This window comes from Lissotriton helveticus, chromosome 1_1 (genome assembly GCF_964261635.1).
Source record: "Lissotriton helveticus chromosome 1_1, aLisHel1.1, whole genome shotgun sequence".
In the NCBI taxonomy this organism is placed as follows: Eukaryota; Metazoa; Chordata; class Amphibia; order Caudata; family Salamandridae; genus Lissotriton; species Lissotriton helveticus.
The window spans coordinates 570,608,648-570,624,709 of record NC_136057.1 but is presented as its reverse complement, the minus strand read 5'-3'; the positions used below and the strand labels follow the sequence as shown (position 1 = coordinate 570,624,709).

The 16,062-nt window shown below is 40.2% G+C and overlaps 1 protein-coding gene across 1 annotated transcript in view; it reads right to left on the bottom strand.

The window, feature by feature from the left end:
- The window catches only part of LOC144813884 (solute carrier organic anion transporter family member 1A2-like), a 1,119,068-nt gene that overhangs the window by 962,106 nt on the left and 140,900 nt on the right, over positions 1 to 16,062 (bottom strand). Inside the window, exon 4 of the mRNA XM_078674060.1 lies at positions 3,326 to 3,458. Coding sequence (XP_078530186.1) covers positions 3,326 to 3,458 — 133 coding nt within the window. The remainder of the gene's footprint in view (positions 1 to 3,325; positions 3,459 to 16,062) is intronic.

The following is a 16,062-nucleotide window of genomic DNA, read 5'->3' as shown; positions in this document are numbered from 1 at the left end:
AAAAGTATACATGCAATGCTTCACAATTGCAAGATTGACAACTCAATCAAGTCTATCATAATTTGTCCACCCTGTACAGCGGCGCAACATAGCCCCTCAAGGTTTGGGGGGCTCTGAGCTCCATGGGGCCCCCTCAGTAGTGAACACTGACCCAGGCCTCTTGACTGAGTCCAGGGGATGGGCCCTCCCTGTACTTTGCCACCATGTACATATGCTCTCATTCTCCAGACAAGCTCTCCATTCTTCAGATACACTTTTCACCCACTTTGTGATCTCTCAGCCTCCATTTCCTCTTCACTGAGTACTTCCCTCTTTAGCCTCCATATGGTCTTTCCACTGTGCACATGCATTCTCCACTCGGTACATTGACTGTGCAACCTCCAAACCTTCCCTCTATCTTCTCTTCACACCACTTCACCACATCTTGTGTGCAGTATCTACATCCTCTTCTCACCACACACATCTCACAGCCCAAATTCTCTCTTCATGTTCCACTTTTCACATGTTCCACAATTTCCTGCACCATATTGTATATTCACTCCTCCACCCTGTTGCGACCAACCGCTCTATGCTCTCCAGCTGCTACCTTTACACAGCTGCCCTCAACTCTAGATCTCCACACTTGCTCATCATCCTTCATGTGGTAAAGCAATCATCCATGCGTGTTTTCCACCCTTCCTTTGTACGATTCATTGTCCTTCTTTATTCACATCTGTGTGCCACCACCTATATCCTCTCCTTATGCACTCTTTGGCCTCTAAAATCAACCTCTTTATTCACGCTACACCCGCATGTCTCCCTATCTGCTGAACATGCACTGACTCCCCATCTCGGCTCACCTCCAGCCTCTACAAGCACTCTCCATTCTTTTTTCGGTCTTGCCTAGGCATCACTCTAATTTAGGCAATGCCATTCTACGCAACACCACTCAGTACAAAGTCACTCTGTACAACCCCATACCGCTCTATGCAACACTACTCAGTTTTAAGCAACACCACTCCATGCAGCGCCATTCTGCTTTAATTCACTCAGATTTACTCCACACCACTTTACTCCATGCCACTCTGCTTGACTCCACTCTGCTCTACTCCACTCAACTGCACTCTGCTTTACTCCACTCAACTCTAGGCCACTCTGCTTTACTCCACTCTGCTTTACTTTGCTTCACTCCACTCTACTTCAGTCTGTGTTACTCCGCTCCATTCTGCTCCACTCTGCTTTACTCTGCTCCACTCTCCTTTAGCCTACTCCTCTCTGCTTTACTTTACTCCATCCTGCTTTACTTCACTCAATGCCACTCTGCTTCACTTCTTGCCACTCTGCTTTACTCCCCTCTGCAGTACTCTGCTTCACTCTGCGTTACACTGCTTCACTCTGTGTTACTCTGCTTCACTCTGCATTACTCTGCTGCTCTCTGCTTCACTCTGTGTTACCCTACTTCACTCTGCTTTACTCTGCTCCTCTCTGCTTTACCCTACTCCTCTCTGCTTTACCCTACTCCTCTCTGCTTTACTTTACTCCACCCTGCTTTACTTCACTCTAGGCCACTCTGGATTACTCCACCGTACTTCACTCTGCGCTACTCTATTTCACTCTGCTTACCCTCCTACTCTCTGTTTTACTTTACTCTACCCTGCTGTACTCCACACCACTCTGCATTACACCACTCCACCCCGCATTACTCCACTCAACGCTACTCTGCTTTACTCATGTCAATGCCACTCTATTGTGATTGACTACACTCACTGCTCAATTCCACTCAGTTAACTCCATTCACTCTGCTCAATTCCACTCAGTTTTACTCCACTCAACGTGAACTCCCCCCCGCGCAAACCCCCCGGCGCAAACCCCCCGCGGGAACCCCCCGGGAACCCCCCCACGAACCCCGCACCACGAACTACCCCCCCACGCGCACTGCCCCCTACGAACCCCCCGCAAAAAAACACCACCGCAACCCCCCCTTCACAATCATTGCCGTTAGTATTCAGATACTGCTCACAAGGAATACCACTAGTCTTCAAATAGTGGTCGCAATCTATGAGACTAGCCTTCATTTTGCTCTTGAAATAGCACAAGAGCTGCAAATAAACCCTAACAGAATACTACTAAGCTTCAAATACTATTCTTCTACAATACTACTAGTCTTCTTGTAGCAATCAATTGAAGTGTTCATTATGTATTTGAAGGGTAGTTGAGTAGAACTAGTATTCCCTCATTTGCATATTTCGGATTGCGGGCATACTACTTAGTCTTCATGCATACTAAATAAATACTATATTTGAATAGTAAATTAATAGTAAATGAATACCGCTGTAACCACTGGCATCACACTAAATGAAGATCTTTCATTTTGGTGAGGGCAGTACAACTGGTCCTTCATTCCCTGTGTCTTAAGAAAAGAGTGCCACTCCCCCTTCGCTGCAAACCGTCAAGACTATGCCTTGCCCAACAGATCTGATAAGTTCAGATTAAAGAACACGATCTATTGCCCTAACATTTTTGCTAACTTCTCTGGCCAGATAGGCCATAATCAGACCTCAAATCCCAATTTAGCATGTGCTCATGACACAAGTGACTTTTTTAAACTATTAGCAGGCCCACTGGAATTATGTGATTGTGCAGTTGCGGCGATTTTCACATACTTGTACATTTTGCTGCATTTGCCACATAATCCATCATCTGCTACATAATCTGCAGATTTTCACACAAATAAAGTTTCTAGCTTAAAAGTTACTAAAAACGCAGCAGCATGTATTGCCACGCACTGGAAAAAGCCTTTTGGAAAGGTTGACTGGTCACCTTTCTGTTGCTTATTGCTACATTTGGGTATTAAACTAGTGAGGTACAATAATTAACACACACTGCCTGCCACCCATACTACCTACCTCCTCCATGTCCGTCTGCCCACACAGAGATTGGTCCATAGAAATTGCCTTCTAATCTTGTATTTAAAGTAATATGACCTACAGAAGGCCCTGATTCTATATTAAAAACACAGCTTTGGACAGTACCATTTCCCGCTAAAAGGCAATATTTCTCTCCATGTGTTCCCTTAACTGGAGTGTCACGTAGTTTGGTGCTCACTTCATCTCCATATTAAACAACAGAAGATGTTTCAGCACCCAGGCTATTATGCAGCATTCCTAAATACAGATAAGGTCCCAAAGGCGAGACAGATGCACTGCAAATGCTTGTTTGATATACATAGAATGTCTCAACAACCTGTACAAGCATCGCAACCCAAAACATATTATGTACACCCAGGACCCAAGAAGCTACATAGCAACTCGATATATAGTACAAAAAAGCCAACGGTTCTACTTACTTTTCCATCAACAAATGAGGTAGTGATGAGAAAGCACAACCCAGGCTCATAACAAAGCACCCAACAGCAAGTATTCTTGGCCTGTTTAATTTTGCTCCAAAGTAACTCACGAATGCTATCAGAGCCAGATTTCCTGAAAGATTTAAAAAAACAGAAAGAAAATGAGAGAAACATAGGTAGAAATGCTTGCTTTAGAAACATGCAACATAGACATGTTCAAAGTGATGGTCACTGCTTCACAATCACAAAATTCCAAATATTCCACTTTTTGCTAATATATACTATTTTTCATACAACAACAAATGTTCTCCTCATGTCCTTAATACTTTCATCATTTTCTGTATTTACTCAATATCAATAGGGCTAGTACGGTGAATGTGTGTTTGCTAGTCCACTTCTGTAGGTAATCCATTTATAGAAGAGAGTTAAAAATCTAGAAACCTTCACACAGTCACTTGGTGACTGCACTGCACTGCACAACTGGCTGAATTTAACGCTCTAATTCTGGCATTAGAGTATACCTGTGTGATTTGTATTTTTGTGTCCAGTCTTACAATGAGTATATACACTACTGGAGCCAGGTTGTATTCAGACATTCAAAGGGTACACAAATATAGATATAAATATATATAGATATGTATTTATATATAATACATATATATACATATATACACTTGTCGTGTGAGCAAGGAAGGAAATGCTGAAACGCGTAACAGCGTAAATAATAAATGAAGAATGAAAGAACTATCTAAGCCCCTGTGTCGGTGTCCGTGTAATTGGGGAGACTGGAGTTAGAGTTTATATATATAAATGAAATGTAAATAAAAGCCTACCTTGCCTGAGTTGCTGTGGTGGTCTGAGTTCCTTCGTCGCCGTGACACGGAAGTGGTTGGAAGTGGCTGGAATTGTTTGGCTCATATCGTTACAGAGGTCGGTTGCCTCTGTTTCCAGACCGCCTCCCTGCAAGCTGGAAGCTGCCCTCAACCATAACTTGTTGGCTCCGTTGTGGAAATTTGGCGGCTTCCCCCGACTTCAGTAAATGCCACAGAAACAAACCGACGGTAGGACGTATTCGACCGAGTCGGAGGACTCGGCAGAAGACAACTAACGCCGGTGAGTGGAACAATTGCTATATTGACAGGAAGGGAGATACAGCAGAAGGCAAGACAAGGAACAAAATCGACTTTTGTCAGTTTGTAAATCCAAAACGTTCAAACTGCAGCCTGCCATGTCAGCGGAAATAGAAAGAGAGAGAGAACTAGCAGCAGAGGGTATGTTCAGCATACAATCGACTGGAGCACGCAATACATCACAGTTGCCGGTTACGGAGCCTGATAAAGATAAAGACGCCAAAGCACTCTTAAAAAATTTCGAGTCAAAATCCAAATTAGAAATCACCAAGTGGTGGGAGAACAAATCACTCTCCGAGTACAGCAAAGTGGGGCGGGTACCTCGTGGGCTGAGAATTCTATTGGCCCCGAGCTTTGATAGACCGAACCCAGAAATGCTCCGCGAGTGCAGAGAAAACAATTTACAAGCGGCCATGAATTTGGTCAGAATTCTTTGCAAATACGCCAAAATAGACCGCATGGAAATCTTGAAAGAGATTGAAGCTATTGTCAGTGAACTTGACAAATTACCAACAACGGATTATATCACCAAAACTAAAGCGGCCATTGCGGAAAGACTAAAGAAACACGAGGAAAAGATCAAGGCGAGGAAAGCCCATACGTTTGCTAGAGATTTGGCGGATTACGAGAATGGTCAGATTTTCACGTTTTCACGCAAATTTGACCTGGTCAAAAGGAAACAATACAGCGAGAAAACCTCAAATATGACTAAATGTGTAGAGTCGGCATCAAGTCCCAATGATGATTCCTCTAATGTAGAAACATTGTCCTTTACGAGTGGATCAAGTAATTCAAGTGCAACAGCTGAATCCATTTCCAACAAAAGGCCAATTCTAAATATGAGCGAGGAACTTGATTTTTTAGTCGAGGAAAGACTCAAAACATTGCGTCCGAGACTACAAAGGAGGCCAGATGAAAGCACAGGAACAAACGCAGAAGAGACCAGCGCAAAAGGCTTAAAAACAGCCACAAAAAAGAAAACGTTCTGGCAAAGGAACAAGACAACAGTATTGTCAATCTGACCAACGTAGTTCTAACCAAAGCAGAACAACAACTTCTTGCGTTAGGTGTGAACTTTTGTCCCGGCGAGAACTTCAATTATGCACAAACTCGAATTGATGTATTTTGTTTCATTCGTAAACTTAAACTGAAGAAATACTTCGCATTAAAAGCAGACAAAAATCAAACAGGTGTTTCAGACAGTAATATGCATGACTCTGATGATGTCCCGTCCCTTTTGGCCTCTGATGTACCTGGTGTAGTAACTATGCAGGACCTTCTCGAAGAAGAAGGATTAAACAATAGCGAGCCCATGGACCCTATTGATCTATCTACACAAGAAAGATTGCGCAAGATAGATTTTGTTCAGAAGGGGGCTGGAATTAGTCCATTTAAAAACAAATCTTGTTTTGTTCCTCTCATGCCAAAAGATTTGATTGATACCTACCATGACATGATCACAAAATATTTGAAAAAATTGAATTTGAGTGTTAAAAACTACAAAAAGCAGCGCAGTTCTTTTTTCAAGAAAATTGCATATGACAAATTGATTAAGAAACTCGGTGAAAACTGTGATATCGTGATAAAAAAATCCGATAAAGGGGGCAATCTTGTTTTATGGCCTAAAAAACAATATATAGTAGAAGCCAATAAACAGTTGGGCAATGAAGAATGCTACAAAAAGGCTTCATCCAAAGAATATGAAAATGCTAGAATGGCTTTGCAGAAAATGCTGGCACAGTGGAGAAGAGAGGGCTTAATATCTAACGATGAAAGTAAAGTTCTATTTAAAGAACACCCAGTGTTACCCATTTTGTATCTTATTCCTAAGATACATAAGGAAGTAACACCGGTTCCGGGCAGGCCAATTATCTCTGCCATTGATAGTGCCAGCGAAAACATTGGTCAATACATCGACCATTTTTTACAAGATTTGGTAACATCTCTCCCGAGCTTTGTTAAGGACACTGGGGATTTTTTGACAAAAATAGAAAATGTAGTGTGGTCTGATGATCCATGTCTAATAACTTTAGACATAGAATCATTATATACAAGTATCAGCCACACACAGGGCCTGGAAGCAATTAAATATTTTTTAGCTAGCAGACCCATAGAATTCTATGCCCACAACAAAGTCATTGTTGAACTGATCAATTGGTGTCTTAATAACAATTTATTTCTTTTTAACAATGTACTGTTTAAGCAATTGAGGGGTGTTGCTATGGGGGCCTGTTTTTCTCCCAGCTATGCATGTTTACACGTTGGCTGGTGGGAGGAACAGGTCCTCAAGCGCAAATATAAGACGGTGTGTGAGCAACACGTGGCCATGTATCTCAGATACATCGATGACGTTTTTATAATTTGGCGTGGTGACATCTCAATTGCACAGAAGTTTATTGATGAGATTAATGACAACACCCTGAACCTGACTTTTACTTCCCATATTCATACTACGCAAATAGAGTTTTTGGATGTTAAACTCCATGTTGAGAACAACAGGTTACAGAGTACTCTATTTAGAAAACCTACGGTGGGAAACATTACATTACATGCCAACAGTTCCCATCCGAGGCACCTCATTGTTAGTATTCCTTATGGTGAGGTTCTTAGACTCAAGCGTATCTGCAGTGATGAAAACGACTTTCACAATTGTGTCAAAGATATGCGCACAAGGTTAATAATGAGGGGATATAGTAACAAACTCATCAATGACGCCATCAGTAAATCAAACAAACGACCGAGAGCTAGTCTTTTAAAAAAAGATGCATCTACATTTGCATCTGCAGAGGAGAATACCATCTCAGACAATCCTAGATTATTCACGACATACTCACGGCAAGAGAGAAAAATTAGATCAATTGTTCAAAAACATTGGCCCATTGTCCTTACAGACAGCGTCCTGTGTGACCGGCTGACTCCTTCCCCGGTTGTAACCTTTAGAAAAGGTAGATCTATGGGCAATGATCTAGACAAAAACTCCCCTGAAACGATTAAAGCAACACCATGGTTACAGCCGTCCAGGGGTTTCAAAAGATGCACGGTCTGCCGTGCTTGCAAATTTGGTTGCAACAAAACATCTTATCAAACACCGTTTGATACATCCCCTGTTTCCATCAAAGGCAGCTTTAACTGTAAAACGGATTTCGCTGTTTATGTCCTGACGTGTACCTGTGGTTTAAATTATGTGGGAAGCACGAAGCTACAGGTACACGTCAGGATATTGCAGCATTTGAGAGCTATCATCCACAACGATGTAGCTTATCCCGTGGCACGGCATTTTTTTAAGTGCCATAATAAAGACATTAACTGCCTTTCCTACTTTGTCATCAGTGCTGTTCCCAACAACAAAAGAGGCAGGAACAGAGAGAAAAAACTAAGACAGTTAGAGACCAAATTCATTCTTGAATTGGATAGTAAGTGGCCACGTGGTCTTAATAATGCAGAGGATATGCACACATTTCTGTAAAATATGTAAGCAGAGCGATCTCCAGTATATGGATCAGGGGATTAATGTAATAACAATACTTGTATTTATTAACATAGATGTACCAAACACATGCTATATGACCGTTGCCCATCTGAACATTGTATATATATTATACACTCTCTCCATCTATTTGTCAAATAATATTTTTTTTATATATAAGCATTGTTGATATGATATTTTATGGCATTTTATGAATCTTGTATAAACTTTTATTAGTGGTTTTTAATCCGGGTGGAGGCAACCATTTTATTGTTGAGAATATATGAAATTGATTTGCTATGAAATGTAATATTATCAACCATGTTATTATATAATGCACGTATCACACTTTATATTTATTATCTTTGCACTGTTGCACATTTAGTATGGCACTTTATTGTAGAAATGTGCACTAGTTGTACACAAAAGGCAATTAAGCACTTTGTTAGTCATACTAACAATTGGGATCCAGTAGAATAACTGTCATGTGTGAATAAGGAATATGTTTGTAAACATAGTTACTGATCAGTCACATTGAATATATCAATGGTACACTTATGCGATATATCAAGTTGGGATTTATCCTGTTTATTGATTAATGAAACGTCATAATTACATTATTTTGTTTGCTTACGTTAGATTTAACTGACTTATCGTGAAATATCTATGTGCATTTAAGCATTTATATATTGTTTGTGTAGTTCAACAAACATGATAGTCTGTTGTTCCTTTTCATTGTCACATGACTAGCATTCCACGCAAGTGAGGGGGCGTGCACGGTGTGTAAAATACATAAAAAGTAACAGAGACGTGTAGTAAGCTGAATGTGATCAAGGGCTCGTGAAGCCCGAAACACGTCGTTGCAGGCTGTGGGAGTAACGTAAATAAAAGCGTACCTTGCCTGAGTTGCTGTGGTGGTCTGAGTTCCTTCTTCGCCGTGACACGGAAGTGGTTGGAATTGTTTGGCTCATATATATATATATATATATATATATATATATATATATATATATATATATATATATATATATATATATATATATATATATTACCTACTGGCGGTCGCCAGTAGGTAGTTATAGTTAGGACCTAGCTACCATAGGAAATCCGCAGAATTCTATTGGGAATAACTATGGCGTCGGTTGAGGAATTTGCGTGTAGTTTTCCAGAATTTTGGCCAGCTCTGCTCTACTCCTTCCCTGAAAGTTTCGGGGGGATTCATGAAGTGGGGGCTGAGAAAAAAGGGGGTCCCAAAACGTGTTTTCCCCATGTTAATTTCCATAGGACGGTCTGACAAGTCTACAGCCCGAACGGCTGAACGGAATTACGAGAAATTTGGCAAAATTGTAGGGACTGGTACGCAGATGTGCCTTTGCTATATTTGGTGAAAATTGCTCCAGTGTTTTTTTTTAAAATTAACTTCAAAAACACATATATATCTATAGGCGCGCTCCGAGCGCTCACCGGTACGCGTACCGGAGAGCGCACCCGGCGCGCTACGGGAGTGCACGAGCGGAAAGCTGATTGGCTGTCGGATGTCTGTCAACATTCTAAACAGTCCGGGGAGTCAGCCATCTTGTGTCTCGGTAGAATCGAGACACAAGAGGTGGAAAAAAAAAAGGGGGGAAATAATTAAAAGGGGGCAGGGTAGACACCCCTTGACCCCCTAGGTTTTCTGAGGGGGGACTAGAAGGACCCTGAAGGGCAAAAAAACTATTTTTTTTTTTACATTTTCGCGGGGTAAGCGCTGAGTGCGTTCCCAGGTGCGCTCTCCGGTACGCGCACCCTGAGCGCACCACGGGGAAAAACAGTGTAAAAAAATAGAGTAAAAAAAATAATTTTGAGTGCTTAGAAGTAGGGTAGCTCTGAAAAGAGCTGTTGTGTTATGTGGGTGTTTTTTGCACCTACAAGTAGGTACCAATGCAGAGTCTCATATTCAAGAGGAAAACTCTATTCCCCTCATCTGTAAAATGTACACCATCTCTATTATAGATGCCTTGCATGTTGTAACGGAAGTTGTTGTGGTAAATGGAACACATACCATAGTCTCTGAGGAAAGCAGAAACAGATTTATTTACATGTTTCCTTGCTTTCTCAATCTTTGGACAAAATTGGTTGGACCAGTTCCATTTTTGCCTTTGGCATTTATTAGAAAATACCAAGGCAGTTTTTGGAAAAAGTGACATCAATTGCCCAAAGATGTCCTTTAAAAGCATGTCCAGACCTACCCCAGTCAAAGTGCCTAGGTCATTTCCACCACAGTGCACAATTATAAGGTCAGGGTGTGGAAGATGCATAAAGGATTTTAGCAATGGTATCAATTGGTGGCATCTTAATCCTCTCTGTCCAATCCACACAATGTCTACATTTGGTAAATCAAGGTTGTAAATTCCTCTGTTGCTTGCAAATTTTTCACTCCAGAAGACAAAGCAATGACCCACAAACCAGACTTTTGGCATCTTGAAGGTAGATGTGCTTGTATTCAGATGAGTTGTGGAAATGAAATGGCAGTTTGTATATGATAAAAAAAGTGGTTGAGATTCAGTGCACTTGAAAAACCAGAAAAGTTTGGTGCTTTCTTAAAAATCTCCACTGAAAATTAGGGTGCATGTTTTTTTTTTTTAAAGAAGTCATTTCAATGGTTGAGAAAAAGTCATTTAAAGAAACATTGCATTTGATTAGCTAGTACATTGAGAGGTCAAACACCCTTGATGGATTCTTTTGCAACATAGTATGATGAACTTCTGAACTGTGTGCTGGGTTAGGAGGGAGTTACCATGGTTACAGGGGAATGAGCACTGGGGGTATGGGTGAATGTTATGTGAATTTCAAAGCGTTCAAATGTACAACCAATTAAAATGTGCAGTTTGGTTTTGAATTTGTGTGGGAAAAATTTTGATTGGTTATGTACAAGAATATGGGTCTGAAATGAGAAAGAATCTGTGCCATTATTCTGAGGCTCAAGTGAAAGAAGCTTTATTCAGAGATTCTGCTTAAGAAAATCTGTTGTGTGTGACTGACACCGTTCTCCTTCACTTTCCTTTCTCTCTCTTCCCTTCTTTCACTCCTTCACTCTTTTCCCTTCTCTTACTGTCCTTACTCCACTACACTAACTCTTTCTCTTACTCCCTCTGTCCTCTTAGTTCTACACTCCCTTTCCCTCATTCTTTCTCTGTTAGCCTTATTCTCTCCGTCCCCTTAGTCTCTCACTCCTCTTCTGTCACGCTCACTCCCTATAACTTACGCATACTCCCACACTCACCTTCTTTCAAACCTTCTCCTTTACCTTCCATCCTGTCTCTTCCCTTCTTTCGCTCCTTCACTCTTTTCCCTTCCCTCACTCTCCTAACTCCATTTCACTAACTCCTTCTCTTACTCCCTCTGTGCTCTTACTTCTACACTCCCCTTCTCCTCATTTTCTCTCTGTTAGCCTCATTCTGTTCGTCCCCTTAGTCTGTCACTCCTCTTCTATCACGCTCACTCCCTATAACTCAGCAACACTCCCACACTCACCTTCTTACAGACCTTCTTGTTTACTTTCCTTCCTGTCCCTTCCCTTCTTTCGCTCCTTCACTCTTTTCCCTTCCCTTACTTTCCTTACTCCACTTCACTAACTCCTTCTCTTACTCCCTCTGTCCTCTTAGTTCTACACTCCCCTTCCTTCATTCTCTCTCTGTTAGCCTCATTCTCTCCGTCCCCTTAGTCTCTCACTCCTCTTCTGTCACACTCACTCCCTATAACTCAGCCATACTCCCACACTCACCTTCTTTCAGACCTTATCCTTTACTTTCCTCCCTCTCTCTTCTCTTACTTCATTCCTTTACTCTTTTCCCTTCCCTTACTCTCGTTACTCCACTTCACTAACTCCTTCTCTTACTCCCTCTGTCCTCTTACTTCTACACTCCCCTTCGCTCATTCTCTCACTGTTACCCTCATTCTCTCCGTCCCTTTAGTCCCTCACTCCTCTTCTATCAGGCTCACTCCCTATAACACAGCAATACTCCCACACTCTCCTTCTTACAGACCTTCTCCTTTACTTTCCTTCCTCTCTCTTCCCTTGTTTTGCTCTTTCACTCTTTTCCCTTTCCTTACTCTCCTTACTCTACTTTACTAACTCCTTCTCTTACTCCCTCTGTCGTCTTAGTTCTACACTCCTCTTCCCTCATTCTCTCTCTGTTAGCCTCATTCTCTCCATTCCCTTAGTCTCTCACACCTCTTCTGTCACACTCACTCCCTATAACTCAGCTACAATCCAACACTCACCTTCTTTCAAACCTTCTCCTTTACTTTCCTTCCTGTCTCTTCCCTTCTTTCGCTCCTTCACACTTTTCCCTTCCCTTACTCTCTTTACTCCACTTCACTAACTCCTTCTCTTACTTCCTCTGTCCTGTTAGTTCTACACTTTCGTTCCCTCATTCTCTATCTGTTAGCCTTATTCTCTCCGACCCCTTATTCTGTCACTCCTCTTCTATCACGCTCACTCCCTATAACTCAGCCACACTCCCTCACTTATGTTTCTTTCCTCCCTCACTCAGTCCTCTACTCTCACTTTTTCTTTCACTTTCTCTGTCTCTTCACTCCCTTACTCCCCTTGTCTCACACTCACTTGCCTTTATCCAGTCTGTATCTCCACTCTTTCCTCAACATCACTGCTCTTTTCTTACCCTTCCACACCCCCATTTCTTTACTACATTTTCTTCACTTATCCTCATTCCCCTTGTCTACTCCCCTTCTCCTCACTCACCTCCCACACTCACCTTCTTTCAGTCCCCCTACTTCACTATCCCTTCCCCTCTCGTCCATTTCTTTGCTTTCTCACTCATTTTCATTTCCTCTCTCACTGCACTCAACTTCAGTTACTCCTTTTGAATTTGTTAAGAATACAAATCTTTTTTGAGAATTGGAGGTAGTTCTAAAAATAACTGTTTTTTTTCTTCTTTTTAGGTTTTTTCTGAACAAAAACAAAAACAGGGAATGCAAAACTGCTCAACTTACGCGGCGCGCCTGAATGACGTTTTGGTAGCTGTTTTTGACGCACGCAGAAATAGCGCTCTCACTGCGCTCTCAGGTGAGCCTACCGGTGCGTGTACCCTGAGCGCTCCAAGACAAAATGATAAAAAAACATGAAAAATAGATTGTAAAAAAAAATTCGCAAAAAAAATAAAAAAAATAATAGTTATAAAAAACAGCTAATAAAAAAACCAGTTTAAAAATCGTAGGTTACAAACTCGATATATAAAGGAATTAGCTTTAAAAAAAACTATGAAATTCACTGAAAAAAACCATAGGTTTCACAATTGTTATAGTTAGGAATTAGCATTTAAAAAACCTTTGAAATTCACTAAAAAAACATAGGTTTCACAATCGTTATAGTTAGGAATTAGCATTTAAAAAACCTTTGAAATTCACTAAAAAAAACATAGGTTTCACAATCGTTATAGTTAGGAATTAGCATTTAAAAAACCTTTGAAATTCACTGAAATAACCATAGGTTTCACACCAGTTATAGTTAGCTGAACATTTTACTCATACAAAACCATTGAAATTCCCACGTTATAGTTAGTTGGACTCACTATAACTCGCGCGCCCGCAATCCACTGCTGATGATGTCACATATTACATCATTCATGACATGGTCAGTGACATCACTGATGACATCACTGATGACATCTCAAATGACATCACTGATGACATCACTGATGACATCTCAAATGACATCACTGATGACATCACTGATGACATCATCCATGTGATAATACAATACACCTCCTCACACTCTAATCTAACCTATGATACACCCAGTGTTAAATACAAACTACCATTCCTGAAACCATTGACACAGTAAAACCACTTACCACATACGCACTCACTGATTTCTAGGTCTACACACACATCCACTCATTCACCCATACAATCTTTCACACATACAGTCACTCATCAATACAAGACCAACAAATGCACTCATACACCTATACAGAGACTCACACACTGCCACTCATCCATGGAGTTACTCACACACCTAGTCAGTCATGTAAAGAATCAATCACACTCCCATTTCTACAAATATACAGTTATACACACAAAACCTTGCTTATTTAAACATAGACTAACACATACTTACTGTCTTTTACAATCACTAATACAAGTACATATTGATAGATACAGTCACTTATGCAATCACAGGCTGTTATATATAGTCATTTATATATGACAACTCTCACATGCACTGTGTTTTACATATGTACTTACTTGGACATGTAGCACTGAGATATCCATTCAGTCACCAACACACCCATGCACACAGTAAACCGCCTATAAGGCTGTTTCCTCATGCACTCTTGAACCCATACACCAAGTGAATCAACTGCTCACACATCTATGCACAGAGTCACACACCTCCCAGCCACCTCCACTCACACTCACCCTCACATACAAATACTTGGGTTACCAATCATAAACCCATATAGCCAGTCATATAGCTACTAATCAATACATGCAGCAGGTTACACAACAACAGACATAATGATGCACACATTCTAACAGTTTAGTCACTAACCCGTGCATTCAGTAAGACACATTTAATCTCCCACTCATACAGTCAGTCACGTACCTACTAAATCCATTATCCAAACACTCATACATACACTCATTCTACAATATGTTAAACACATTTTTAATTTTCAGGAACACACATTTACTGGATGATGTCATCAGTGATGTCATCAGTGATGTCACTGACCATGTCATGAATGATGTAATATGTGACATCATCAGCAGTGGATTGCGGGCTCGCGAGTTATAGTGAGTCCAACTAACTATAACCTGGGAATTTCAATGGTTTTGTATGAGTAAAATGTTCAGCTAACTCTAATTGGTGTGAAACCTATGGTTTTTTCAGTGAATTTCAAAGGTTTTTTAAATGCTAATTCCTAACTATAACGATTGTGAAACCTATGGTTTTTTCAGTGAATATATATATATATATATATATATTCACTGAAAAAACCATAGGTTTCAGGCCTTATATAGTTAGGAATTAGCTTTTAAAAAACCTTTGAAATTCACTCAAAAAACTATAAGTTTTAGGGGTGTTATAGTTAGCTGGACATTTCACTCATACAAAACCATTGAAATTGCTCCTATATAGTTAGTTGTACTAACTCTATTTCGCGCACCCGCAATCCACTGCTGATGATGTCACATATTACATCATTCATGACATGGTCAGTGACATCACTGATGACATCTCAAATGACATCAATGATGACATCACTGATGACATCATCCAGTGAATGTGGTTTGCTTCGTTATTTAAATATGCATTATATATATATAGCAATTTGCATTGAAGTATGAGTGGATATATAAAAATAAATATTTGGATTGAGGACTTTAACAATGTATAGTGTCTCACTAAATATAGTGGATAGTGACTAAACTGTGTGAATATCGGTATCACTTTGTCAGTTGTTGTGTAAACTGGTTCTCCAGTTGATTACTAGCTATGTGAAAGTCTATATTAGTTATTGATTAGTTAATTGAGTATTTGTATGGGAGAGTGAATGTGTTTGTGGTTCGGTGGAGGGTGTGTGACTGGCCAAAGATGTGTGAATAGTTGATTCAGTAGATATATGAAGTTAAAACTACATGTTCTAACAGTTGTTTGGGTGAGTGAATATCTTTATGGGTGTGGTGATGAGCAAATATATTTCTCAATGGTACATGTCCAACAAACTAGAAAAATAAAAGGCAGTGTATGTGTCAGTTGTTGTATATAAATAAGTATACATAAGACTCAATGATTGTGTGAGTGACTGTATGGATAACTGTATACTTGTAATAATGATTTTATAATATACTAAATATGACTTACTATCTAAATGAATAGATGAAGTGGTGTTTGTATAAGTGTGTAGCTAACTAAGTATGTAAGTATGATCCATTGTTTGCATGAGTCAGTAGGATAACTTCATATGTAAATAGGTTGTGTGCTGGTGTGTAATGTCGATATAGGTGTATAAGTATTTTTGATAGTGTTCTATTTTTCATTGACAGCATGTATGAGTGAATCTACAGGTAAGTGTTTAGATGTGTGTATAAATCTAGGAATCAATGAGTGGGTTTTTAAATACTTGTATTGC